The sequence below is a fragment of the Bombyx mori genome, chromosome 5 (genome assembly GCF_030269925.1).
Source record: "Bombyx mori chromosome 5, ASM3026992v2".
NCBI lineage: Eukaryota > Metazoa > Arthropoda > Insecta > Lepidoptera > Bombycidae > Bombyx > Bombyx mori.
In genome coordinates this window covers 12,407,065-12,434,972 of record NC_085111.1, presented here as the reverse complement: position 1 = coordinate 12,434,972, position 27,908 = coordinate 12,407,065, and the positions used below count along the sequence as shown (strand labels likewise).

General features: G+C 35.8%; 1 protein-coding gene across 4 annotated transcripts in view; it reads left to right on the top strand.

Moving 5' to 3' along the window:
- LOC101735524 (solute carrier organic anion transporter family member 5A1) overlaps window positions 1–27,908 on the top strand; it is a 40,787-nt gene that overhangs the window by 7,678 nt on the left and 5,201 nt on the right. For 2 of the 4 annotated variants that reach the window (XM_062668735.1, XM_012693775.4), the window contains exons 2-13: window positions 5,498–5,553; window positions 15,995–16,126; window positions 18,433–18,594; window positions 18,675–18,804; window positions 18,884–19,100; window positions 19,181–19,380; window positions 19,955–20,096; window positions 22,739–22,846; window positions 22,944–23,177; window positions 25,153–25,317; window positions 26,122–26,323; window positions 26,705–26,877. In XM_062668735.1, the coding sequence (XP_062524719.1) occupies window positions 16,056–16,126; window positions 18,433–18,594; window positions 18,675–18,804; window positions 18,884–19,100; window positions 19,181–19,380; window positions 19,955–20,096; window positions 22,739–22,846; window positions 22,944–23,177; window positions 25,153–25,317; window positions 26,122–26,323; window positions 26,705–26,877 (1,804 nt within the window). In that variant the 5' untranslated portion in view covers window positions 5,498–5,553; window positions 15,995–16,055. Of the gene's footprint in view, window positions 1–5,497; window positions 5,554–15,745; window positions 15,869–15,994; window positions 16,127–17,759; window positions 18,032–18,432; window positions 18,595–18,674; window positions 18,805–18,883; window positions 19,101–19,180; window positions 19,381–19,954; window positions 20,097–22,738; window positions 22,847–22,943; window positions 23,178–25,152; window positions 25,318–26,121; window positions 26,324–26,704; window positions 26,878–27,908 lie in introns of those variants that run through there. The other 2 variants (XM_062668736.1, XM_038010873.2) reach the window with 2 other exon arrangements.

Genomic DNA, 27,908 nt, shown 5'->3' with positions numbered 1-27,908 from the left:
AAAAATTACATCAAATTAATTAAACCATTTACCATTTGGCAGACAAATACACGTACAAAATCATAAGTTAGAGATAAATAAAACAGTGGTAGGGCGGGGTGACTGTAGCCTCGCGATGCTACCTACCAATATCCTGTTTATTCCTTTCGCAAATCAGTAATTACGTTTCAGTTTGAAAAATGAGAAAAATCCGTTATATTATACACTAGCTTTTGTCCGCGACTTTGTACGCGTGGAATTGTTACTATGGCATAACGCTAAATTTTACCCGTCTCTTCGTTTACGTAGAAAGTGAAAATAACTTAAAAACCCCGATTTTTAAACATTATTTATTGGTGCTCCGCTTGTATTGGTCTTAGCGTGATGTGATAGCATGATGTGATGTAACCTATAGCCTTCCTCGATCAATGCGCTATCTAACACTGAAAGAATTTTTCAAATCGGACAAGTAGTTCCTGAGATTAGCGCGTTCAAACAAACAAACTCTTCAGCTTTATAATATTAGTATAGATTGAGAAATGGAATTACCTATTTTAGTAACCTCGAGGGGTCATACTAGATTCACTGAAACAGTGGCACTTGTGTTGTCTATTGACTTCGATAGCTCCGTAACATCAGGGCTGCGAGCCCATTTGCCAATGCAATAAAACATCCTGCACCTTCAAAATTGGTAATAACTGTTTCATCGGTGTTTTGTCAATTAATACAATAGTTGAACAGGGCCCAAGATAAAATCAAAATCACATTCATAATTCTCCTTTGATTGGCGGCTATATATGTAAATCCTTCGATATCTACTGCCTTTATAGATTTACAAGTTTCAGATTTAGAAAGTACACCCAACAATTATATTAATGTTTCATTGGTGGAAACGCAGCTTAACACTATAGTAATAATGGGCTTGAACTTTTGACCTTGCTAGGCTGACAGCGTAGCCCAGAAAATTTATACATATTCATGCTTTTATTTACCGCAGTACCAAAATGCGCATTGGTTTTCTTCTGTCTGTTTTCACTAGTTTGTAATAAAACTAATAAAATAGGCATATGAATTGGTGGGAGTCTATTGTTGAGTCCACGGTACCAGGCTACCACCGTTCCACCTAGTTCCAGCGCGATGCAGCCCTGCATTACGATTTGTACGCTGGGGCTTTAACCTCGCGTCTTAACTTTAGTGAATTCACTATATGATCTATGGCCTCCAGTAACCCCTTAACACCAGATGAAACCCGAAAAAATTGGAAATCATAACAATCGAGGTAATTCCTCATAACTACAGAATCTTTTATTGAAAAATTTTTAAAGAATTACTATTTTTATTTTATATCTCAGATTCAACTGAGAAGTGGGCGCTAAATCACTTCGATATAATTAAAAACAGAGCAATCCCTCAACGTTTGTTTACAGTTTTGGGGTTTGGCCTCAATCATTTTAAGTAATAATTTACGACCACGGGCGTGGTCGAATAACTAACTGGAAATTAACCTTGGTGTCTACTGCCTTATCGATTTCCGTATAGAATAAAGACTTGGCGCATTGGACGATTTCGCGTCTATGTAAATCTTATACGACCTCTATACGTCTATTAAAATGCAAACGATAGTTTTGTACACTTGAATGAAATGTATTATACTTTATTCCGATCATGATGATTGAACTTTATTGAAATATCTAAGTAAAAAATTTCGATGGGTTCACTTGTAATCTATATTAAAATCAAGTTTCATTTCCGTTAAAGAGCTGATAAAATAAATTACAGGTTTTCTATGACAAGTTACGAATTACGAACTCCCGTCATTGCTTATGTCTAGGTACTGATAAACCACCATGGCCGGCTTCCTTTGCAAACTTGTGATACCACTTAGCACTGTGGAGGGGAATACGCTTCAGAGCCTAATGTTTGATAGCATAAAACTATTTCTACAAACGAACTGGGAATCTATACAGTAATACCAAATAATACGGATGAACTGACAGCTGATGGCGGAGTAGAAATAGATGAGGCATCATTTCAAACTAATTCTCACCGTCTTCGAAGATGGAACGCGTGTAATCAATTTAAAAAAAAAACGAATAATATTAAAAAACCCGAGGTCGTACGCTCTGAATAAGCTGATAAAAATTGAAGAACTTGATTTAATTTTAATTAGTTTAAATTTTTAGATTACTGTGATACTGTTATTAGTTACTAAGATAAAATATTAACTGTAGAGTATATGTATGTATTTTGTAAGATAGCGCGTCACAGACTTTACATTGGCTTGTCACTTTGTATAATATTTTACTCGTTTTTTGTTGGCTTTTGTTTGTTCAATGTTGAATCGTACAGTTTTCGTATAAGGTTTGTATTTGGAAACTTCAGTTTTCTTTTGTTCGTTGTAGAAAGTGTATGGCAGTATGTAATCATGACATGCATTCTAATGTTTTTGTTGTTGAACCGGAGGACACTACTTTACTAATCGTAAACAAAGGAATTTAAATACGTTTAAATTTTCTTTCAAAACCTAAAGCTTACTGGTAATCCGTGTCCGTATTGTTACGTCTAAATTCGTGGTAACATCGCTGAACGCCTTATTTTGTAGCAGAAAAGAAAGTTGAAGTGTAAAATCAAAATCGTTTTAAAAAATACGCCACATTAAATTTTTGTTACAAAATTTCTGCTTGTTACAATAGGTACCTAAATATTGACACAAAAGGTTATCAGAGCCAGTACTGACTACTGACCAATATACGCCCAACCCCAGAAACTGTAAGAGTCCCAAATACGATAAAGGTAAAAAATAAATATTACCTATTATTTTAAGTTGTAAATTTTAAACTAATTTTTGAATATAATTTTATTGTCTTGGATGAGCAGACGAGCTCATAACCAAGTGAATGATGCTGAGTAATAACCGAATTTCATAGAAACTAGCTACGAACTAAATGCCACAACACAATTTGTGACATGAGGCCAACTCTATTATATTATGTTATATTATATTATATAAATACTGTCCCGTCTATTAAATGAATGCCATAACTTATTAAATCAGGCCTCGAACAGTTTAATACAGATATAAGAGAAGATATATACAGAACAAGATATAGTACAGAACAGTACAGACTGTTCGAAATGCAAAATTCTTTCAACTGCTTTTGAACTCCCCAATTGCGTAAATTTTTAAGTTTAGTAGTTTATAAGGCGTCAAATCAGGGTATGAAACGTAATAGAGTTAAGATCTAGGGGACAAAAAATCACGTAAACTAAAGTTTGCGCAACATCAAAATTATCCACACAAGAATTATAAATAGGAATACAAATATATCTATCGATTACGTTTTCATGCCCGAACTACTGAACTCGATATTGACGAAATACGGTATGAAAATAGTTTGTAGATAGGGACTTAATATAGACTACCTTCATCCCACCTTCGAGTACGGGTATCCACCCACACGGTATATAATGTATTCCACGCAGAGGAAACTGCGAGTGGAAAGCTGAACCTTGGTATTTTTCGTCATTTTTCTGACTTAATTCGAATCTATATTTATAAAAATGAATTTCTGTTCGTTAGTCTCGCTAAAACTCGAGAACGGCTGGACAGATTTGGCTAATTTTGGTCTTGAACTATTTGTGGAAGTCTAGAGAAGGTTTAAAAGCTAGATAAATATGAAAATTGTCGGAATTAAATAAAAATAACAATTTTGTTTTTCCTTTGATATGTCCCCCGTCGGACGGATTCCTTGGGTTTGATTTAAGTTATTTTATACAAAAGTTTAGGTATTTTGTTTATCGATTGAGGCACTACGAAGTCTGCCGAGTCAGCTAGTAATAAAAATAAATAATCATTTAGCAAATCGCGTAACAGAGATGATTTAGCATCTGATACGAGAGAACGTGTGTGAACATGACCCACGCGGCTACCGGTCGATCACCTCTGTCAACACGCACATCAATTCTTTCTAAGATGCAGAAGTACTCTCAAATTATCCACATCAACACCAATACATTTAGTACTTCTGGAAACATCCTTAAAATATCAAAACGCGCTTGTCTATTTAACACTCAAAGATAAAGAAAAATCAACAAATATAACAGAGCACCGAGCCATAGTCGCAAGTTTTTAAAAGCTTTTTCGTTGTAATTATGTAAAACGTTTCGATGAATTAATTGCAAATTTCCACATGAAACTTTTGAGACGAACTCACGGACCGGACGAAACCAACTGGAAAGCCTATAAATATACCAACTTAATACCACAGACCATCCTCGTATTATGGTATATTTTGTAGGTCTGGCGAATATTGTTAATAAATAATTGTTCCAAGAGCTTTGGTGATACTAATAAAATAAGGAAGCGAGATAAGCTGACTTCTATTATAATGATACAGGGTTACATTATGAAAATAATGAGATAAAATTACGAAGCGTGACGTCGCCGCTAATGTTTACATTAATACGGTTTTGTTTGTCGAGCAACGATAAATTTGAGGCACGCTACGGGTATGTGAGTATGTGACACACTGTATTTTAAATCGGGATTTTTTTCTTGTTGATAAAAAAAATTAAGTACTCTGTATTTTCAGTACAAGTAAATTATGTATACTATTATGCAAATCAACTAATTTAAATACTTGTTAAATATGTATAGAAGTACATTTCGAACATCGATTGAATAACGTAGTTAAAAAAAAAACTTCCACAAACTGATTTAAAGACTCTTTTTGATATTTAATCTCGGACTTATTTCATTTTATTAATTTCATAATCCAACACTTCATAAATAACTTGAAGTTTTTTAGCCCTTGATACTCGTATAAAATAAATAAGGTAATGTTTAAAAAATTTGCAAAAAAAGAAATTTTGAAACACGTGTAGAACAAAAACACATATTACGACCTACGTCCCTTCTTTGCATACAGAAGAATGGAAGATACTCTCTTGAGGCATAGTTTATAGCCTTCATCTTAACAACAAGGAAATTGGAGATATCAGACAAGCTCCAAATCTATATAAATATTTATTTGATAGATAGAGGTATTATGTGCTGAATAAATTTGGTTTTTGTTTATATGTTATTAACCGACAGTAATTCTATAATTGTTTATGGGTGATCTTTCGCCGCATTGATAGAATTTATTTAATTTCAGTTATATTTACAGTACGCACAAAAATACCTATCATTTATAAAGAAAATACGTTTTATTAGATCAATCTTATCAAAGAGTAGGAGGTCAATAAATTTATAGGCTATTTTGGATAACGGGCATTGACTAGACTAGAAAGTTGAATAGCTGACTGATGACGAGATGTGCTTGTGGGCCATTTATAACGTGGTGTGAGATATCGTAGGTTCGAAACGAAATTTTTCTATTTTTTTAATAATCAATGTATCCGTCAACGCTCCAACCAACCAAGCACCCTAATTATCGTTAAGAAAATACAAATATAACGATATTAAGGAATATGTTTCGTAGTATTTGTGTAACATAATTTCGTTTTTTTGTTACAGGCTTGGAATGAGAATTGACGATTTACCGACTCATTGAAGACAAAGCTGTGATAAAGGTAAGCCTTTCGCTTTTGTAGATACACTAAAAGCACTTTATCCCTGTTCTATGTTTACCATCGTAAAGCATTGCATCAACGTCTGGAGTGGTGAGCAAACAAGATGAGCACTCGAAGGCTTGATGGCGTCTGCTCCTCACAGGTTGTTAGACTCTCTACTGTTCGATCTCAATACTCCAGCTTGGGAAGGCCCCGCTTAATTTTTTAAGACTACTTTAAAATGATTCTTGTTTTTTTTTTTTTTGCTTCGATGGGTGGACGAGGTCACAGCCCATCTGGTGTTAAGTGGTTACTGGAGCCCATAGACATCGTAAATGCGCCACCCACCTTGAGACATAAGTTCGAAGGTCTCAAGTATAGTTACAACGGCTGCCCCACCCTTCAAACCGAAACGCATTACTGCTTCACGGCAGAAATAAGCAGGGCGGTGGTACCTACCCGAGCGGACTCGCAAGCAAAAGACCAGTAAAAAATGTCCGATGTAAATATGTTTTTTTTTTGTTGTTGTGAAAATAATAGAACTACGCTATCACTTGTCACGTTGTACCTCTTGTATACATTTGTCGATAAAACATAGTCTACAAAGTGAGTCATCGTTTAGTATATATATGTATAGCTTGTCGAAACAAAACCGGTCCTCGGCTCGAACGTTCATTGCCACTGCGCTGCGGGCATTGCAGTTAGTTTCTTCTGTCATTAAAGGACCAAGTCGTGTCATTTCTGTACATAAAACGAATTTATATTTAGTACATCGTTTCCTTTGAATTATGAACTTTATCCTCGTAAATATTAAATGGTTTACATGTAACTGTAATTGAAATTATAATGTTACGATATTTAAATGTAATTAATTATTGGTTGTTGTACGCGTGAACACGTCATTTATCGGATTTAATTTGTAGCTGGTGACTATCGTAGAACAAAAGATATGTGACAAATGCCTGAATCGCGCTGACGACATTTTCAAGATAACAATAACGTTCGGACCCGCGGTCTACTGAGCAAATTCAACCGCTCGGTGATTGATTTGATACTGTTGTCGTTTCCACCATAGTACCACGAACGTGCGATAACATAATTTCATATAAGTCGTCGTGGCCTAAAAGATAAGATGTCTGATCCATTCGTGTATCTAGCGATGCACCGGTGTTCGAATACCGCAGACAAGTACCAATTTTTCTAATGAAATATGTACGTACTTAACAAATGTTCACGATTTACTTCCACGTGGTAGGACCTCCAGTGAGTCCGCACGGGTAGGTACTACAATCCTGCCGTGAAGCAGTAATGCGTTTCAGTTTGAAGGCTGGGGCAGCCGTTGTAACTATATTTGAGACCTTAGAACTTATATCTCAAGGTGGGTGGCGCATTTACGTTGTGGATGTCTATGGGCTCCAGTAACCGCTTAACACCAGAGGGGCCCTGAGTTCGTCCACCCAGCAAAGCAAAAAAAATATTGCTTCAATAAGCGAGTACACTTAATATATTTGACGACGGTTATAGACAATCCTTCCCTGTACCGGATAGCTTCTGAGGAAACTGGTAATGCCGTTGGGCCAAGCGGGGTCCCTAGAAACAGAAAAAAATACCTCAACCAACCGAACACCATAATTAAGTTTGCTAACGAAGTCTGATCAGGAAACCAGTGATATTTAAATAAAATATCGCCCACCCGAATATCTGACCTCGAAGCCTTTCCCTTGGACGCTGTCGGAGGCCGACACGCATCGAACGCGGATCTAACACTAATGGTAGAGTATAATAATGGACAGCGCCTGTAGAATTACTAACAAACGTAGTGTGACTGATGCCTCGATGATATTGATAACATTCACATGATGATCAATGTTGGAGAGAACCAGTTTTTTTTTTTTTATGTCTTAGATTGCTGTACGAGCTCACAGCCCCCTGGTGTTAAGTGGTTACTGGAGCCCATGGACATCTACAACGTAAATGCGCCACCCACCTTGAGATAAGTTCTAAGGTCTCAGTATAGTTATGTTTGTCTGTGTTACAGTACAAACCCTGAATTCTACATTGTCGGCTAAATAAACAAACCATCAGCTCTACGAAAATAGACATAGTAGAAAACGAAATGAAATACTAATAAAAAACCTTACAAATCTAATGGAAGTAGGGTACTGTTGAAGTCAATGAACTATTGATCACGTAAATGGGAATTTTATATAAAATATATATTCTCGTTTTATCACTTTAGTAAGGCTGCCCGAGACTTATTGACTTATTTGTCGGTGTTTTTTTTCTCTCATAAATAAAACAATGAAACAGTACTACAATAACAATAAAATTACTATTCAGTACATTGCAAATAACGACTCTACTCAACAAATGAATTGCGATTATAATACTCGTATAATAATATTATGAGTCTCGATACAAACTAGAAATCATTCACTTAATATAATTTTAATTATGTTATTATGAAAATCACAAAACAACTTTTATTGTAACCAAATGAAATAGTTAAGTAACAATAAGTTAAATTAGACATAAAACGTTTACTTACATAATTTTGTTTGCTTATAATAATATGTCGGCGGTACATAGGTCTTAATGCTCTTAATATGCTATAAATTAAAATAATTATGTACTACAATCCATTAATTGTAACTCGCTGCTTAAGAAAATAATAAAATGAAATAATACACGTGAATAATAAACAGGGCTCTTTCAAATTTCAATGTAAGGCAAAGATTAATCACTGATTAGGTATTTAGATATCTAAATCATATTTTAATAAACATTAGTATTGGAAGGCGCGTCCAGGTCGAAACGTTATTTAGGAAATAGTTATTACTGTGAACTCAAGGCCTTAACATCGTTGAACTATGATGACCGCTTAGCACTAAATAGGCTGTGGTCTCATTTTCCGGTTTTTAACTAAATAAATAAATAATAAACATAATACAACAAGATAATCTATAATAGATATATTATATATCGCTTCCGCTATGAAAAGCAACCGTTTAAATGTAATTTAAAGTGGGAATTACTCTAGCGTTTATTTTTATTTTTTTCAATGTCTTCAGCGTTTAACTTGTTTGACTACTTGCAACCGCGTTCACCTTATTATACATTCTTGTAACAATAAACACCAGCTTGGCTGTGCCCTTAGCATTGCTGACGTTCATAGGCGACGGTAACCACTCACCATCAGGTAGGCCGTATGCTCGTCTGCCCATAAAGGCAATAAAAAATCCTGTTCTGAACTGGCTACGATACTCGCGCTTCGTTTAAGACTATCAGTGAACAGTTCGCCAAATAATTAGTAAACGTATACAACTTTTTTTGCCTACCTATTATAGTAACTTCAAGGGGTTATTCTAGATTCGCCGAGCTTGTAGGTGAGCTCACGGGGCTCAAGCCTAGCAAGAGCCGTGCTTCGCAGAATCTACCACCGGATCGGAAAGGCGACCCACTGAGAAGATCCGGCGAGAAACTCAGTGGGCTGTGTCGGTTGGTTAGTTTACTCGCCGAGCCCTTCGTCGCAAGCGACGGGTTCGACCAGCACGATGACCGGTGCTTGAGGTACCTAAAAGCACCGTTAGTGGTTCAAGAGGATCTGAAATGACGTGTTTTGGGGGACGTCGACAGCTTTCCATGCGGTCCGCAGGATCGGCAATATAGTTACCGGCGGCCACGATGAGAGAGTTCTCGTGTCGTGTCACTTTCTCGAAATGGCGCACTGATGCCGACTGTAAATACTTACTGATGGAATCTAGGTCCAGGTCGTCATGCAAATCGATGTTCCTGACGAACCACGGGGCTCCGACGGCTAACGGGATTGAATTATTTGAAGGATTTTTAAGTTAGTGCGGGCCGCGTGAGCAAATACTACACTTGCATAGGTCCGTATAGAACCAAATAAAAACCCATCTATATATGAGGCCATCAACGCAAAAATGGCCTAAACCATAATTTTTCATATTCGTGCTTTTATATTGCAATATGTTTAAAACAATAAATTTTGATGTAAAACTGGCCTATTCCTAGTTTCACCCATAGATAACAGATGGCTTTGTAAACACTAATTTTTGCGCGTATTGTTTTTGTCAACGGAGCAGTGTAAAAATAAATTCAAACCTCATTATATCCATACTAACTATAATAAACTTAGACCACTTTTCCGCTGACGGCCTCATATATTCATGTATTATTCAGCCAAGTTATCTTACAACATATGAAAGACGTGCGACACGTTGGTACTCATTGTTCATACAATGTATCTCGTCGTACAATAGAAAAGAGAAAATAAGACTACTGTAACGTAATAAACAACTTACGACTAAGGTTCACGAGTGAACTGCGTAAACATGGAACACGAATTCAGACCAATTCGATACATGCCCAAAAAATCAACACAACTTACAAGTATTCGTGACGAGTTTTTACTGGTGGTAGGACCTCTTGTAAGTCCGCTCGGGTAGGTACCACCACCCTGCCGCCTATTTCTGCTGTGAAGCAGTAATGCGTTTCGGTTTGAAGGGTGGGGCCGCCGTTGTAACTATACTGAGACCTTAGAACTTATATCTCAAGGTGGGTGGCGCATTTATTTTGTAGATGTCTGTGGGCTCCAGTAACCACTTAACACCAGGTGGTCTGTGACCTCGTCCAACCATCTAAGCAATAAATAAAAAAAAAAGAGTACCGAACACACTCCAAATAAGCCGCTTGCATACTCGTATCTATTTATCTGTACTCGGCAAGTATCTAAGTGAGGCATTTGAGTTTAATCTGGAAATCGAATCCCACTGAAACGATCAAACATAGGCCAAGCGCTAACATTGATTCTCATAAACCAGCGCGATTTGTTGCGTGTCAGACATTTTAAGCACGATTTCTTAAAACTGTGGCTGTTAGTACAACTGTTATCGTAAAATTATACAGGCTGTGTAATGTTTTTACGCTGGCTTAGTATCGGTCGCTCTTTCTAAAGCATTCACCGCAGAATATCTTATATGGTTTTCCAATTACTGGTGGCCCCGCAGTAGTCGAGATTCGACTATAATTAATTGAAATTATAAGCTTAAACATTATTACGGTGCTATTGTCAAACACTATTATATTTCGATAATATTATCACAGTATTCGCCAAAACTGCACTATAGATCAATAATATTAATGACAAACAATATTAATCTATTTTCAATTCGACCACTGACTATAATAACAAAAGTTTCCCAATTGACAGTAAACAAAGAGTATATTTTTATGTATGTGTTGTGTCAAATACATGGTAGTGTGCGCAATGTTTTCTTTACTGATTTAATGTATCTTTTATGCATTATTTTAAAACCAAATTAGCATTGTGCACTTCTTCTCTATGTTCTCTATAAGTGTGGAAAATTTCATACTCCTCCGTCCGCGCAATTTCGTAAAAAGGGATACAAAGTTTTTGCTTCACGTATTAATATATAGATCCAATTATTATACCAGTATCCTACGATCGCCAACCCCCTTTTACTAATAGTGATAGCCGCTAGTTTGGCCTAGTGAGTCCGCACCAAACGAAATCTGCCGTGAAGCAGACAGTATCCTGGTTTGACAGTTGAAGCAATCGTACACAATAAAAACTTCGAATAGACTCCACTAACCACTTAATGCTAAGTGTGCCATAAGCTAGTCTATATATCTACAGTAATAAAATAAAAACCAAGTGTGCATTCATAACATGTTAAATCATGTATGCTGTCTGTTGATCTAGTGGTGTCTACTTAATACAAATATTGAATCGAGAAAATATGAATATTATACAAGCTAAACTTGACACGAGTGCCTTGTGGTTATTCAGAAAAATTTATACGACGACCCACGTCTGGGCGTTTTACCTATAAAGCCATGAACTCTTCGCGAGTATTTTAAATTATTCTGAGAAATACGTAACGTAATTAACAACAGTACATAATAAGGCATAATACAATTTCCAAAGAAGTAGATTGTTATGCATAGTGTGCATTCGATTCGTGATGCGTCATATGCTTTCCTAGAGATCTTTTTTCTTCACGTACCATCCGACTTCGAATTGAATTCCACTCGACGGTGTTACACGAGGTGTATGGCATGTCATTCTTAAAACAAACACGGGGTCCATTGCAATACACAACAACTCTGCCGTATCCCTGCTATTCTTGATGTTCATGAGCTAGGGTGACTGCATACCATCAGATGGGCTGTATGCAAGTCTATCTGCAAAGACCACAAAAAAGTTTTATTAAATAAAATTTTATATAAATAAATTAAAATGTATCGCCAAGCACTTTGTTTTCTATTTTAGTGCAATACTTGATTAATAATGAATTGAGTCAATGAAAAGCTTTTAGCCATACATCGGAATAGAAAAAATATAATTATTAAAATTCTTTGATAATGAAAAATAACATCTGAATACACAAAACAATGGAAAAAAGTGTTTATACATACAGTCGAACATGCATAACATTATTGAGAATATTCATAGTCAGGGTCTGTCTTAGCAATACACGTTGCAAAACAAAAATAATATTTATGCATATTATTATATAGCGTCCAAAAGATCTTTACTGAAACCGAAACAGAAATAAACTATAACCTAAAGTGAAAAGAAAGTTATACTATATAGTATTCTAATTTAAGCTATGTATATAAATGATACTGCGGCTAAATAATGGCAAGTGGTCACTGTCGTTCGTAGACCTCAGCAATGCCAAGGACTAAGCTGCTGCCTACCGTTGAGGTCTCTCAAAGAAACTCCGTGGAGGAAAGCTATATATAAATAGAGCTATAGCTATATATAGAAGACACATGAAAGAAACTCAAAGTAGATAATCGAAGCAATTTTTTTTATTGCTTAGATGGGTGGACGAGCTCACAGCCCACCTCGTGTTAAGTGGTTACTGGAGTCCATAGGCATCTACAACGTAAATACGCCATCCACCTTGTGATATAAGTTCTAAGGTCTCAGTATAGTTATAACGGCTATCCCACCCTTCAAACCGAAACGCATTACTGCTTCACGGCAGAAATAGGCAGGGTGGTGGTTGGTACCTACCCGTGCGGACTCACAAGAGGTCCTACCACCAGTAAAAATTTAAAATTCCAGGTAATGTGAATGAAATCTGCTTCGGCTGTGATTAATTCTTATCGCAAGACGAGATGCAATTCTTCTGAGCTTCCTAGAAATCGTGGACCCCACGTGTAATCTTATTTAAAGACTTCACGCAAAAAACTTCGTACATATATGTAATTTTTCGGATATGATTACTGATTGTGTTCGTATCAGATATAATCAGTTTCTTTGATTTCGGAAACAATTCAAGTACGCACCCTGATCTTGACACCTTGATTTTTTAAATTATTATAAAATATTATAAATGTACAATGAAATAAATAATACTTCGGTATAAGTCGCACATATCAGGTTTCCTAATTAGGTTTCCATATCATGAGTTCCGTCTTCGGACACCTGAGTATACGATTTTGATACAAAATATAGTTTGGTCACACGTTCGACCACGCGACTGATTAGCCGGTAAATGACCCTGACTACAGCTTAGCTCGGAGTGTTAAATCCCTGGACAGAGTGAAAGTGAATATATCCGATATACCGTGTCTGGATGTGCTTGTACCACAACACCACCCTGGAGAGCTTATTATTATTACGGCATTTTTATTCTTCTAGATGGACATCTCTTACTTATCCGTGTTATACATTTACAACATAACAGTTTAAAATAAAACTGTTAAATGAATTTCTGTTTAGATATTCGAAAGCGGAAAATCGTGCTATTACGTAATATTTTAATGATAATGAATAAAGTCGTTGGATTTAATGTTCCATCGAACGATTCGTTATTGTTTTATGGACTTATGTAACCCTGAGACTTTTACCTAAATTGGAACATTGTAAGTCCACAACATATACAATCTAAAACTAAGAACTTCTAAAAGCATTAACGTTATCGCTTCCATACTAAAGTTTCCCTGCCCTCTGCGCCAATATTCGGTAGGAAGAAGTTTTGGCACCGATCCTATTCTGCAAAATGTTATATAACATTGCAGGTATTCGTCAACGCTAACACACAAAAAGATGTTAGACGAACGGCTTAAAATTACGTAACAAAATCATTATGATCTAATAATTTAGGAATTTAATTATGAAAAGTCATAACCGAGAGAGAACTCCGATTAACATACCGTTTACACTGTTCCAGTTACATTAGTTTAATAGCTTCAACACGTAAGCAGTTTCGATAGTCTGAGTAATGTTTGCTTCGCTTTGTGTCAGCCATAAGGTGTGTGACGTCATAAAGCATCTGGTCAGCAGGTATATCGATCGGAAAGCTGTTGAGATAGATGCGCGTCACTGAATTTTATGATAAACAATAATTGTTTTCGTTGTTATTCAATTGTTTAGCCAGTTTCCGTAAGAATATTATTATTTATAAAACAACTGCTTTTGTATTCATGAGTCATATGTTTTGATTCATAATTATACAATAAAATCTCGGTTATTCGGTATAAAACGTGCTTGCGAAAGTTTACAGTTACGATTGTAACAGTGACCGTGGGAGATTCGGATTCATGTTAATCGGCTCATTGTCTTTTAGTTTATTGTACAGTTCATAGAACTAAAGTGTGATTAACTTACCAGTACTATGCGTATCGACAAAACATAAAACAAATCATTGATTAATTCTCATATATCTCAATAATTTATCATTAAGTGCGCAAAATAAATATGTAGTTGTAGATAAATTACATTACCAATTAAAAACGCTGCCCTTGTTGATTTTGTCCATTCAAAAATAAAAAAGATGTGTGGTGTCGTGGGAGTGGGACACCGGATAAGAACGAAGTTCCTTATTATAAAAATATTAATTTTAAGTTCTATTCGAGGTATTAAAAAAATTATTATTTGAGTATACATTTTTTTTATGATTTTTTTATTGATAAAAAAAGAACTACTTTACAAAGTTATCAACTTTATTTTATTCACAATAATTTATAAAAAATGTATAATAATAATATACAAAGAAACAGCTATTTATATGAATAATAATAATAACAGGCGTCACGTAGACTATACATTAGATAGACACTGTATAGCCATCATACTAAGACTATACATAAATAATAAAAATCTTACGTTACGGACGTTTTTTCCCGGTTAGGGTACCCCTCCGCATCGTCCCATAAGGAACTTCGTTCCAGTAATTGGGGTAGTGTGCATTTACTAAATAAAAAAATTAATTAATAACGAATAAAAGACATTCCGATTTCATTTTTAATAAAATAGAAATTTCCCCGCTGGTTCATGACATAGGACTAAAAATAGTATCGTTTTTTGTGATAGGTATTAAACCGTTCATGGACCTTCCGTAACTCATCCAATCAACCGGCTCCATTGACCTCGTTCTGTTCAATTTGGCTAAAATGGTTGGTGAAGATTTCTCAAAAAAAAGTTTACCAAATAAAATTTTACGATTGCCACAAATAAACAACATTTGCATAAATATTTACCAGTGCCTGTTTTCACCAGATTTTTCAATGACGTCATCGTATCATTTATTTTGCGTTTCTACCAATAACTAGATAGAGGGTTTTACTAAAGTGCTAGAAGTTGATACATTTACACAGGGCAGGGATTTTCCAACTGAAGTATTATATTTTTAGGTTAGATAATTTATTATTTTAAAACATTAAAATTCTATATTATATCAGACACGTCAAACCAATAACAATTAGTTGATACAGGTAATAAAATAAGAGAGAATAGAAAACGAAGAAGGTATCCCCCTCGTTTACCATTAAACCGTAACGCCGAAGCCACAATAATGGCGGCGGCAGTCAACCTGACCTTGCCGTGTCACCTTCATAGCTTAATGTTTAATGTTTCTTTGCCAAAAATTACCGAACTTTGATGAAAACCCGCATTTCTGAACGAAGTTCTCAATCCTTTCTTCGACGGTGTCAATGTCTTATGATGAGCGTCCCCAAAATTTCTGCTTATGGCAGATTTAATTACTTTCAAGATTAATGCAAAAGCAAAAAGTATGATCACGTTTCGGAATTTAGTATTTAAGTGACTGATGTCAATTCAGACTCATGTCAGACAATTGTCTTATGCCGAGTGCTCCCAACCACTCGTGGTTTTAGAGTAATTATAGACTACATCTCATTTAATTCTTCTTTAATTCTTCCTCGTAATTGTAAAAATCAATTGTTTTTACAATTACGTTTGTAAATTTGTGTTTTGAGAATCTTAATTTTAAAGAATAACCTGTACCTTAGAGATATGGATATGCGAATCCCTAAGGTATAAAATGCTATACAGCGATAAAGTTCATAAACAACTAAATACTATAAAGGACCAAAGGATCACTGCCGTTATCTGTTGAACCTTCAAATTTTACGAATTACAGTTTTTTTTTTTTTTCGCTAGGTGGACGAAGGCTGTGCAGATTGGTATGGGCGTGCGGTGAGATTCGGAGCACTCCGCCAGCATGTTGGAGGGAGAGAAACAGCAGAATGCAGGCGGCACCAATGCCGCCCCACAGCACAGAAAAGGACACAGGTTCGTTCAACTCTTTATATACAAAAAGTTCAATAGAGATGTTCTTTTTAAATTTAGAATTTTTGATGTTTCGAATATTATTTGTTTAGCATATTATTCTAAATTTATTGTGAAAATTATAATACAATTTAATATTTAATGTAATCTAGTATTTAAAATAAATTACAATTCTAAATTTATCATATCAAATACAATTTTGGTGGATTTGGTTTGGTGGAGGAAAATTTGTAAATAGTATGTACATTATATTTCGAGGATATTTATCTCTTATTTTTGTTTTTATCGTTAAATTTTCAACAAAACTAAAATTGAGATACGCCATGGATTCAATAAATAAGAAAAAAAAATTTAGATAGTTGGAAAGTTAGTAAAATACGCACTTAGCTCGAATTGAAAAGAAGAATTTATTTTGAAAAATAAGTAAATATTATTTCTGATCACTTAATTTCATTCATAGCCTACCGAAAGGCTTTGAATTATATTTTTTATGAGGCAAAATATTCGTGAACATACGTATTGAAATTTAGAACAATAGCATTATGATTAGCGTCGCGGCCTCAAACTGCATTGAAATAATGTTATTGTTTTCCTTTGTTATGCATTTTTAAACTCGATTGAGGTGTCAGGAACTATTTTTACTGGTGGTAGAGCGTCTCGTCAGCCCGCACGGGTAGGTTTCACCACTCGGCCTATTTCTGCCGTGAAGCAGTAATGTATTTCGGTTTAAAAACTGGAGAAGCCATTATACTCTAAAAACGGAGACTTAGAACTCATGTCTCAAGATGGTGGCGACATTGACGTGGTTAATGTCTACGGGCTCTGGTGACAAATTAACACCAGGGCCGCGAGCTCATCTACCCAGCTCAGAAATAGAAATTTAAAAAAATATGAGAGATTTCAATATTTAAAAAAATACTGGTAAATATCATCAGACAAATGGATTGTTTAATTCGGATCAACGAAATTATAACGATGTGCAGTAGGACGCGTTGTGAAACAGACCGCATTGCGTTGATCACCTGACGCTGAAACCTTAGGAGTTTTAATTTTATTCACTCGCTCCATCATTATACATAGCAATAAACGGATTGCCATAAATATGTATGTAATTCACGCGTATGAACATTGCCAAGTCCTGTCCACACGCTATATAAGGTGTATTTAAGGCAAATAAGTATAACGCGGCACATTCGATGATTCAGAGCTATAAACTTACTTATCAACAGATAAAATATACATTTTAGACTTATTTTTATTACCTATTATCTATGTTTTTATGATGCTAAACAAAGTCAACCATCGAGGATTTCAAAGATGCAATTAAATAGAAAGTTTCACAATGAATCAATCGAACTATTAATCGATTCGTTATTGCTGCAACGAAACTGTAAAAGTAGTTCGGGACTAATCGAAATCTGAAAAAAGATTGTTTATTTATAGCGCGGCATCTCCTGCAAGAAAACACACATGCTCTCATCGTATACCTACCGTGCATAAAAATGTTTAATTTTATATTTAACAACGATCTTTGCTGGTGATCGCCTGAGCAGGACAAAATACACACGATTCGGAACATTGTTGATAAGCGTGCGTTCTATCGCAGATAACAACAGACACAGCTGTGGCCCATATTCATACCTAATCGTGCGTTACTCTGATATCATTCACCGTAGACAAAGCTTTAGTCATGTATGTGTGTAATATTTACTTACAACGGTGAATTCATTTTCTCTTAAAATCGAAATCGTTAAGCATTTTAGCGATTAAAATGTGGTGTTGATCGGTTGAGCAATTGACCGAGTTAAGTAAATGGTTGTGTAAACGTGTTGCCTCTAACTAAATTGTTGATCAGTCATACGCCATGCAGAAGAATTCAGCTGAACAACTGAAGCACTTGTTACAGAGGTGATAATTTATCGTCATATGAAACCGTGAATTAAACAATGAAAAATAATGCACCTATTTTAGAATATGCTATAAAAGGAGATAATTTAAATGACAGTAACGTGTATAAAAATATGTGGGATGTTATTACGTCAATAAAAATATATAAATAGTATAAATACACGTTCCATTGGTCAAATTTCAGCTATAGCCTGTACCTACTTACGAGTATACTTAATAACAGAAATTATTTAATTTGTATAAATTATACATAATTTTATAAAAAAAATAACAATTTTATCGAATGTTAGGTTAACGGATTGATAAATCACACACATTATATGAAATATATTCATCTAAGAGAAGTAAGTATTGAAGGAGTAAACATTAAATAAACGTCAATATTATAATTTATCACACAGGAGGCAAGAGTCAATGTACGCTATGACAGGACTATACGCCGAATCAGTTGGCATAGATGGCGAAAAGGTTGCTAGGCCGATTACGCCACCTCTACCCTCGCATCCACCACGGGAATCTATCAAATGTCACAGCCGGAACCCCTCCGCTGGTATATGCGACAGGTGATTAATAAATTGATTCATTTTCTATTAAAATAACATAGAGCGTTAATATGAGATAAAAAGTAATGGGTTTGTTACAGGGATCGCGAAAAAGAAAGAGAAAAACCCCGACAAATATTTCCAGAAATACTGGACATTCCTCATGACGCAAGAGATTGCGGTATCTTGTCTTGGAGGCCGCTACTCATTCAGAGATTTTCTAGTATAAAAGTAAGAAATGTACAATCAATAAATTCTTTACAAATTTATGGTTGGTCTATACTATATCTTAAAATAATTTCTTTTGCAGGTGTTTGTGTTCTTTCTTTCTTTTCTTGTGACGCTTCAACAGGCGTTGAGTTCCGGCTACATTAACTCTGTGATCACAACTATTGAAAAAAGATTCGAAATCCCTTCGAGTCTTTCTGGATTAATCGCGAGTAGCTACGAGATAGGAAACGTCATAACAGTGATTTTCGTTTCATATCTTGGTAGTAGACGACACATTCCAGTTTGGATAGCAGTTGGTAAGCCTTATACGCTATATCCAGCAGTTTACACGTCACTATAATAAAATCATATTAATGGCCAATATCTTTCATTTTAGGTGCTGTAATAATGGGTATCGGGTCGTTGGTGTTTGTAGTTCCGCACTTTATTGCGGAAGTCAATAGCGAAACTTTGGCAAACAATCAATCGGAAGAAAACATCTGTCGGCTAACACATGCCCTCGACCAAGACATGGTCGGACGTTTATCAGTACAAGGCCTACCGCCAAACAATTTGAGACCAGATAACTGTATTAAGGTAATGTTGTATTTGTACCTCACGGTGATCTGTTTTTTTTTTTTTACGATAATTAGCATGTAGCCCGCCGACAGTCAGATAACTTGGACAAAGTGATTGTGATGGGCAAAGTAGGAGGAAAGAGACCCCGCGGCCGATTACCTAGCCGTTGGTGTGATCAAATAACCGCCCTAACTGGGCTGACAGTCGCAACCGCCATTCGAGAAGCTGAGGACCGGACGAGGTGGAAACAGCTCATGAGACAGGCCACGGTCAAGTTTCAGGGACACGACCTTCAGCAATGAAGATTTTTTTTATTTATTGCTTAGCTGGGTAGACGAGCTCACAGCTCACCTGGTGTAAGTGGTTACTGGAACCCATAGACATCTACAACGTAAATGCGCCACCCACCTTGAGATATAAGTTATAAGGTCTCGGTATAGTTACAACGGCTACCCCACCCTTCAAACCGAAACGCATTACTACTTCACGGCAGAAGTAGGCGGGGTGGTGGTCCTACCCGTGCGGACTCACAAGAAGTCCTACCACCAGAAAGCGACGAAGAAGAAAGAATGTAGCATATTTGTTGTTGCAGAGCACTCCGAGCACATTCTTGCCAGTAATGGTGTTCATAGTTGCACAACTATTGCTCGGTTGCGGCGGATCGCCATTGCTGACGCTTGGCACAACTTACGTCGACGATCACGTACGCCCTGAATCTTCTAGCATGTATATCGGTGAGTCATTTTATTTTCACAGTTCATTAAAACGATAACAACAAATTTTATAACGTAATCTAAAAGTGACCTTCGTGCCAGAGAAGTCTTAAGTTGACGCATTTCGACCTCCCTCGCGTCCGTCGCATAAGAACGCAGTATTTTTATTGTTTGTCTTTATTGTCACTCCGTCAGAGTTAGACTCGTAATGCTCGCGTCCCTCTCGTTAACAACGCAGACATCACAGGAGTCACTGAACTTAATATAGCTAGACGTTTGCTACATATACTCGACAGGATTCACTAAAAAAAACATATATTAAAGCAACACGCAAAGGTTTATTCTTGTTCGCTAGGAGCTATTTGCCTACAAATCGTAAAATAGGTCTCGCGATTTCAATATTAATATCAGAGTAACGTTGTTATCTATAATGAATTTCCCGTCTTTAAGATGATTTATCGGTATGATATTGAAGTTTGCTTGCTATCAAATATATTGATTGGCATTCGTTTACAATGTTCCATTTTCTTATTATGCTGGTTAACTTTTATAGTCTATGTGTTAGTAGTGAACAAAATCTATTTTTTATTGGAACGTTCCTCTCTCAACGGGCTTTTTAGTAGAATATAATGCGATGCATGATATTGTAATAACCGCAGGAGTTCATTAAATGAATAGTTACGGCAGGTTGTTGAACTTGTAGAAATTGTTGAACGCACCGGAGTGTAGCGTCACATGCAATATTTGTTACTTATTCATGCAATGTCAAATATGTAATAAAAACATTTCACATGTAATCAGTCACATTTAAAGTATATAGGTGTACATAAAGATAATTTTTACTATCGAGCCAATGTTAAAGAAATAAAAATAAAAAATGTCATTTTCAATAATTTATTATCATACATTCTAGTGCATTAAAATTTTTTAAATTTATCATACCATACATTATGGATACCGTAATTATTTATATTGTTCGAAATTATGTTAAGTGTTCACCAGGTATCTGGACCGATAACTGTTTTTTTTTTTGTTTGATATTCACCCGGTCATTGACTTGAATAAAGTCAAGCATAACATTGATCAAAGTCAATTGAAAACTATATATATAAAAACAAATTCATTTCTTGTGGTATACTAAATTAAAGTACCGGGAACGTGACCTGTATTACTTGACTTGAATATGCAGGAATTTAATGAAAGTTGAACATAATTTTTGTACGAAAATTTCAAAACATCAATAAATTTTATTGTTAAAAAATGTTTACATTTATTTCACTTCGTGTTCCATATTAGTTGTATCGTTTGTTTGTGCAATAATACAGGGTGTGATTATTTTTATAAAACGCATTATGATTTTCATAAAATTAAAGCTCGAAACAGAACTTCATTAGCTTTAAAAAATGTTATACTATATGAATAAAATATATAATATAATAACTATATATAGTCGTTACATTGGCGATTATTTTTTTTGCTTATAATGATGATATGACTCAGTCATGAATCAAATGCAATACGATTAGATTAGTCTTCAATTTTGAGTATCGTAATTAACGGTTCAGATACACTCTGTGAGTAACGTTGATCTGTGACCAATGCCGTTCGTCCAATATTCCTGTTATGACTATGATCGTTGCTATTATTTTGATGTCCTCATAAAATATTTCTTCATTGTCTTTCTTTGATCAAATGTATTTAGCGGTTCATTTTTATTTGTAATTTCTTTTTTTTATTCAAATTTTTATTTTTATATCACCATTGCCACAATTTCTGGCTTTAACTGTAAACCAATGTTAACCGCTCTATTCTAATTCTAAGGAAAATGGATGTTTATTACAATTCATTGTTTTGACGTACACAAAATTAAGCATACAATAATTGGCACTAATGATCGCAAGTAGTAAAAAGATTATTTGCCATAGGTACTTACTTACCAACCACAAATAACCTATGTGTTGTTGGACAAATAAAAAAAAGATACACTAAAGAAATTTTGCTTAATTGAGTTTGAGACTTCGAACTATAAAACGAAACTGTAATATAAATATTTAAAATAAAAGAAATAAAGTAAGAAAGCGATAGTGACCGTCGAAGCGAGGTGGATTTAATAAGACTCTTATATTATGTCAAGACTCGCATAGCCGAGTCCCGAAGTCAAGTACCTCTTGTTCGCCGTCAGTCAGGTTCACTTTGAAAACGTTCTCAAGCGCGTTTTATACACACAAATAAGTATATACGGTTCGTAACAACTTAACAAAAATCCGTTCTTCGAGGCCCTTTAAAAGAAACAATCAGGTATTTCAATCATAACTGAAAATGTTCAAATTTTTTAAAACAAAAACAAAAAAGCGAAACGTACGTTTATAAATTTAGATGAATGAAAAATGTTTCATAATATTTTAAACGTCAAAAAGGGAAATCCGAAATATTATGCACATTTCAAAATTTGGCAGACCATCACTCATTTGGCATTAAATGAACTGGGAAATTCACGCTACTCGTAACCGTGCAAAACAAAGAATGCCCCAGTTTTCGATTCGTAATGTTATTAACGTCGCTGAACACGTTTTTTTTTTCTTTCTATAAAACTATGAAATGCTAAAATAGACGAGCAGGCTATGTTTATTTCCAATTAGATTTATGTGAGTTTAAAATTTCAGGATGCATGTACAGCATGGCTGCTTTCGGCCCTGTCCTCGGCTTTTTGCTTGGTGCCTACTTATTATCTTTTCATATGGATTCGTTTTCCGGCGCTATTATATCGATTGGTAAGATTTTAAATGGTTCGATAAATATTATCCGTTTGCCATCGAAATATCCGTAACTGTGAATACCTATATACATGTTTGATTTTCTTGATTTCAGGTCCCGGTGACCATCGTTGGGTCGGAATGTGGTGGGGCGGTTTCCTACTCTGTGGCTTACTTCTGATTCTCGTCGCGGTTCCGTTCTTCTCTTTCCCAAAAGTCTTGGTTCGAGAAAAAGAGAAAATCAGACTTGTAGAGAAAGCGGCCGCCGCTAGCGGTGCGTCGACTTCTAAACCACCGCCCAAACCACAAACCGATATTAAGGACTCCGGCTATGGGAAAGACATAAAAGGTGCGTTTATGTAACTAGACACTATAATATGCATAAATATGTATATTTGAAATATTGTAATGCCATATTCAAAGAGTGACTACGGATTATATATTACAGTCATACCTACCTACTAGCTTGTAAGGCTTCATCAGAATTTTGCAATTAGAATAGAATACATAGAAATTATTCGCAGGTATTGTTTTTGTTGACCTTATCAAATTCTTGAAGAGACCATGTGTTATTTAGGTAATTAGTATTATATGAATAACAGCGATTTAGAGAAAAATTAAACAACGAAAGTTGCAAGAGAATAATTAACCCTTATGTCGTCTGATAACCTAAACTGACCTACCTAAAGTAATATTTAACGTATTCTTCCTACGATTTTAGTTTGATATTTTTGAGCTTTTGCAAACGTCATGTTCACGGGTAAACTGTGTAATTATATGTGAAGATATATATAATGTGTAATTATATCTAACTTCTTTCTGGTTCTATTTTGGTGTTACCACTTTAACTCGATAGCTCGCGTCGACAATATACACACTCACGAAATCGAAAGTTTTTTTACGACACTATGAAAACAATGTTTTTATTAAACCTTATTATTGGATTCCGCTCGCTTCACAACTCGCAGACAACAATCCGGTAGAAGTATCAAGATGTTTTTATAAACTATCTAGATGGTTTTTTTTTACCAAACTGTGCTTAGTGGCGTTCAGTTGATAACACCTATAGCCTGGTAAACGGATTCCAATGAAAACGGACTCCAATGTGTATTCAACGATGACAGCTATGAAACTCGATTCGCTTGAACTTGATTCGAAACGATTCGTAAAGCAAAACGATTTAATAATAATAATAATAATAAACATCGTACGTTGCCTCAAGTGTCACGTACATAAAGTGCAGAGTCTTCACGGAAATCATTACAAATCGCTGATCATTGTAATATTCAACAATAATGGAAAACCACGTAAAAAAAAAACATGTCTTCTACGTTTTGTCTAACAATACACTGACATTATTATTATATTTTCAAACTAAAGATATTGTAGTTAGGTACGTGACTTTAAAACTTTGACGCGTGACGTCACATCTTGCAACGCAATTACGCAAGTTTATATTATAAAAATTGGATGATTTTATTTCACAACGCAATAATGCTTATCGTGAAACAACAATAACAAAGTTCGTGAACCCACGTTAAGTATATACCTACATACGTTGGAACCACAACATAGCATCACCACGAATGATATAACACACGGCGCCTTCTGAAGTATGGATGACATTTGTCGATGGTTTTAAATAACCGGTATTTATTATTCATAACAACTTGGCCACTTCGGAGTGCCGTACCCCTGACTATTATGTGGCCCCGAATCCAAGATGGATGATGGGAGTCAGGCTAAAAATATTGACGCCTTCCGCTCTAACATTAGTAAAGATCCCGGTGACCGTGCTTGTCGAACTCGGCACAGAGTTCGACATACAACCTAACCTAAACATCAGCCCGTTGAGTCTCTCGCCGGATCTTCCGTCCGGTACCTCATCGTTCGTAGTTTTTTTTTTTTATTGCTTAGATGTGTGGACGAGCTCACAGCCCACCTGATGTTAAGTGGTTACTGGAGCCCATAGACATCTACAACGTAAATGCGCCACACACCTTGAGATATAGTTCTAAGGTCTCAGTATAGTCACAACGGCTGCCCCACCCTTCAAACCGAAGCGCATTACTGCTTCACGGCAGAAATAGGTGGGGTGGTGGTACCTACCCGTGCGGACTCAGAAGAGGTCCTATACCACCACCTTAAATTCATAAGCCTCCTATTAACTTCTGATTAAATTCGTCCGGTACCTCAGCGTTCGTAGTCTTTTTGTGAGGTCACCGCAATGGATTCTACATTGATGCGAATAGCAGGTAAATTCTAGAAATATAATCATAGATAGATGTGCTCCAAATAACTAAACAGTGTTGAACATTTTCCAGATATACCGGTGTCGATGTGGAGGCTGCTAAAGAACCCCGTATACGTTGTCACGTGTCTCGGTGCTTGCATGGAACTCATGATAGTGTCTGGTTTCGTCGTCTTCTTGCCCAAATATTTAGAAACGCAGTTCAGCCTCGGCAAAAGTCAAGCCAGTGTTTTTACCGGTAAGTGATTCGAACACTTCAATTTGAAATTACTTGACTTGAATTAAATAGGTGTTGCGTCTATTTCTTAGAGGTATCTTGAGGTGGCCAGGAGAATTAATAAATGCGTTCACTTCTTCAAATACTAATTAAGTTGTTTTTAATTATTTTACAAATATAGGTAAATTAGCATGCGCGTCTATCTTTTTTCTCAATGTATTATTTTTTTAAATTTGACGTTTGATGTCTCTGTTGCGTTCCCTGATTTCTCATTGGTTCGTGCGATATCACGTCACCGCTGGCCAATCATAGCCATCAATGTATGACGCGACGCTTAGGGTGTAAAGAGGCTTTTAGAAGCACAAATAGTAAGAAACAAAAAATTGTTATTACAAGTGTTCGCAGTGGACATAGATCACGCATCAGCTGACTCACAATTCACCTTACATTGCTTATTACTTTTCGATCACCTCTTTTTTGTGTATCTTATAATATGTATCGTATCGAGGGGTAAAAGGCTGTTTGGTTTAAGCGACGTTTTTGCAACTCTACGGAAGAGCAATTTAAAGTTTAAATTTTGGAAAAAAAACAAGATAAAAAAAAACTTCTTCAGTTATTTGATTTTGGTAAACTTAATTGACGTTTAATTAAAAACATCGAATTGTTGATACAAATACCAAAATAAAACAGACCTTTAATTACAAAGATAAATGTTGCGTATTAACCGAAATATTGCTTAAACCAAATAACTTTTCACCTCTCGATATACATATTATTAAAATTTATTGGGTTATTCCGAAACTGAAGATTTTGTTTCATTCGTAGGCTCCGTCGCCATACCGGGTGCGTGCATAGGAATCTTTATGGGCGGATGTTTACTGAAACGTTTGGAGTTGCGACCCAAGGGCGCCGTACAGTTTGTGCTCATATCAAACATCATTTGTCTCTCTTGTTACGCGCTACTGTTCTTCTTGGGCTGCGACAACATTAAGATGGCGGGAACTACAATTCCTTACACCAACAACAGGTAGGATTGTACTTTTTTTCCTACCTATGCTAATAGCGTTACCCTAGCGTGTAGGTGAGCTCTTGGGGCTCAAACCGGAATGTTGCTAACACTGACCCTAGTAAGAGCAGTGCTTCGCAGAATCTACCACCGGATCGGAAACGCGACCCACTGAGAAGATCCAGCGAGAAACTGAGTAGGCTAGACTGTACAGAAATTTTTTTTTTTTTAACAAAACCGTCGATAAAGCAAAACGGACTGTAAATTTAAATTTTTGCGAATACGTTTTCTTAATACAAATGTTTGCATATGAATTACTTTATACTATATAGAGTCTATAGTCTCTATAGTGGCTAGGAACATGAAAATTAGAGGCAGCACTTTTTTTTTTGTTTCTTACAGTAATCTGGAACCTTTCAAAGTGAATCTGACGGCCGCGTGCAATTTAAACTGCCTGTGCACGGAGACGGACATGGAACCGGTCTGCGGGAACAACGGCCTCACGTACTTCTCGCCCTGTCACGCCGGATGCGCCAAGTTCTCCTCGCATCGGTCCAATTTCACCAACTGCGCATGTACGAATAATTCTAGAGCTTTACAATCACTCACGATTTAGGGCATGTCGGGCAAAAACGACATCATGGTCTTAGTTCGTCAGTATAGTCTTAGAGCAGCGTTCGGGGAACTTTTTTATTTATTACCCCAAAATATTTTTGTGTAAGTTGATATTACCCCATGGCGAAGAACAAGAAAAAAACGAAATCGCTTCTTTTTAGTATCTTTCATATTATAGACCCCATGAAAATTTTGAAAAGAAAATAATAACTAAAAATTTAACGATGCTAAAGAAGTTTCACTTTAATATATACTTTTTACTCACAAAAGCTTCATTTTTACCCCCCAAAATTTAATTTTACTCCATTTGGGGTAATTTACCGCTCTCTTAGAGGGTTCGCGATAAAATTTATGTTACGACTCACAAGTTGTGCTGTCTCGAAAATATCAACATTGACATTGTTTGAATGGACAACGTAAATCAAAACTTTTTTTTTAAATATTAATAAGTAATGCGGTTAGCGTGGTATGGACGTGTGATGCGTAGAGATGAAATGCATGTGCTTATGAGATGTATGGAAATTGTAGCGCAAGGTAGTGAGCAGGAGTGTGTGAATGACGATATGAGAGTGAGAGAAGTGAGTCTTGAGATGACGGCTGATAGAAAAGGATGGTATAGCAAAAGTCACTCTGCCGACCCCGCCTAGTGGAATAAGCTGGAGACAAAGAAGAAGAAGTTAATAAATATTGCAGCCTGCAATCATTCGACTGTAATAAATTTTTATACATTTTTCATTCTTCGACGAATGACCCGCGTCGACAGTTGGTAGAGATGATACGCTTAATCGATATTATCTTCAACCTTTCATGTGTACAAGCACCGATTGTTGCTCGGGTCACCTACGACAGTAATCACGTATATTTAGTAATTTTTAAACTGGAAACTAGGTACTTCTCACTTCAACAGATAACCTCGTTATCGTATTTAAGCTTGTTAATAAATGAAATGAGAATTATTATACTTCAACGATTATATTCAAAAAAATATCGA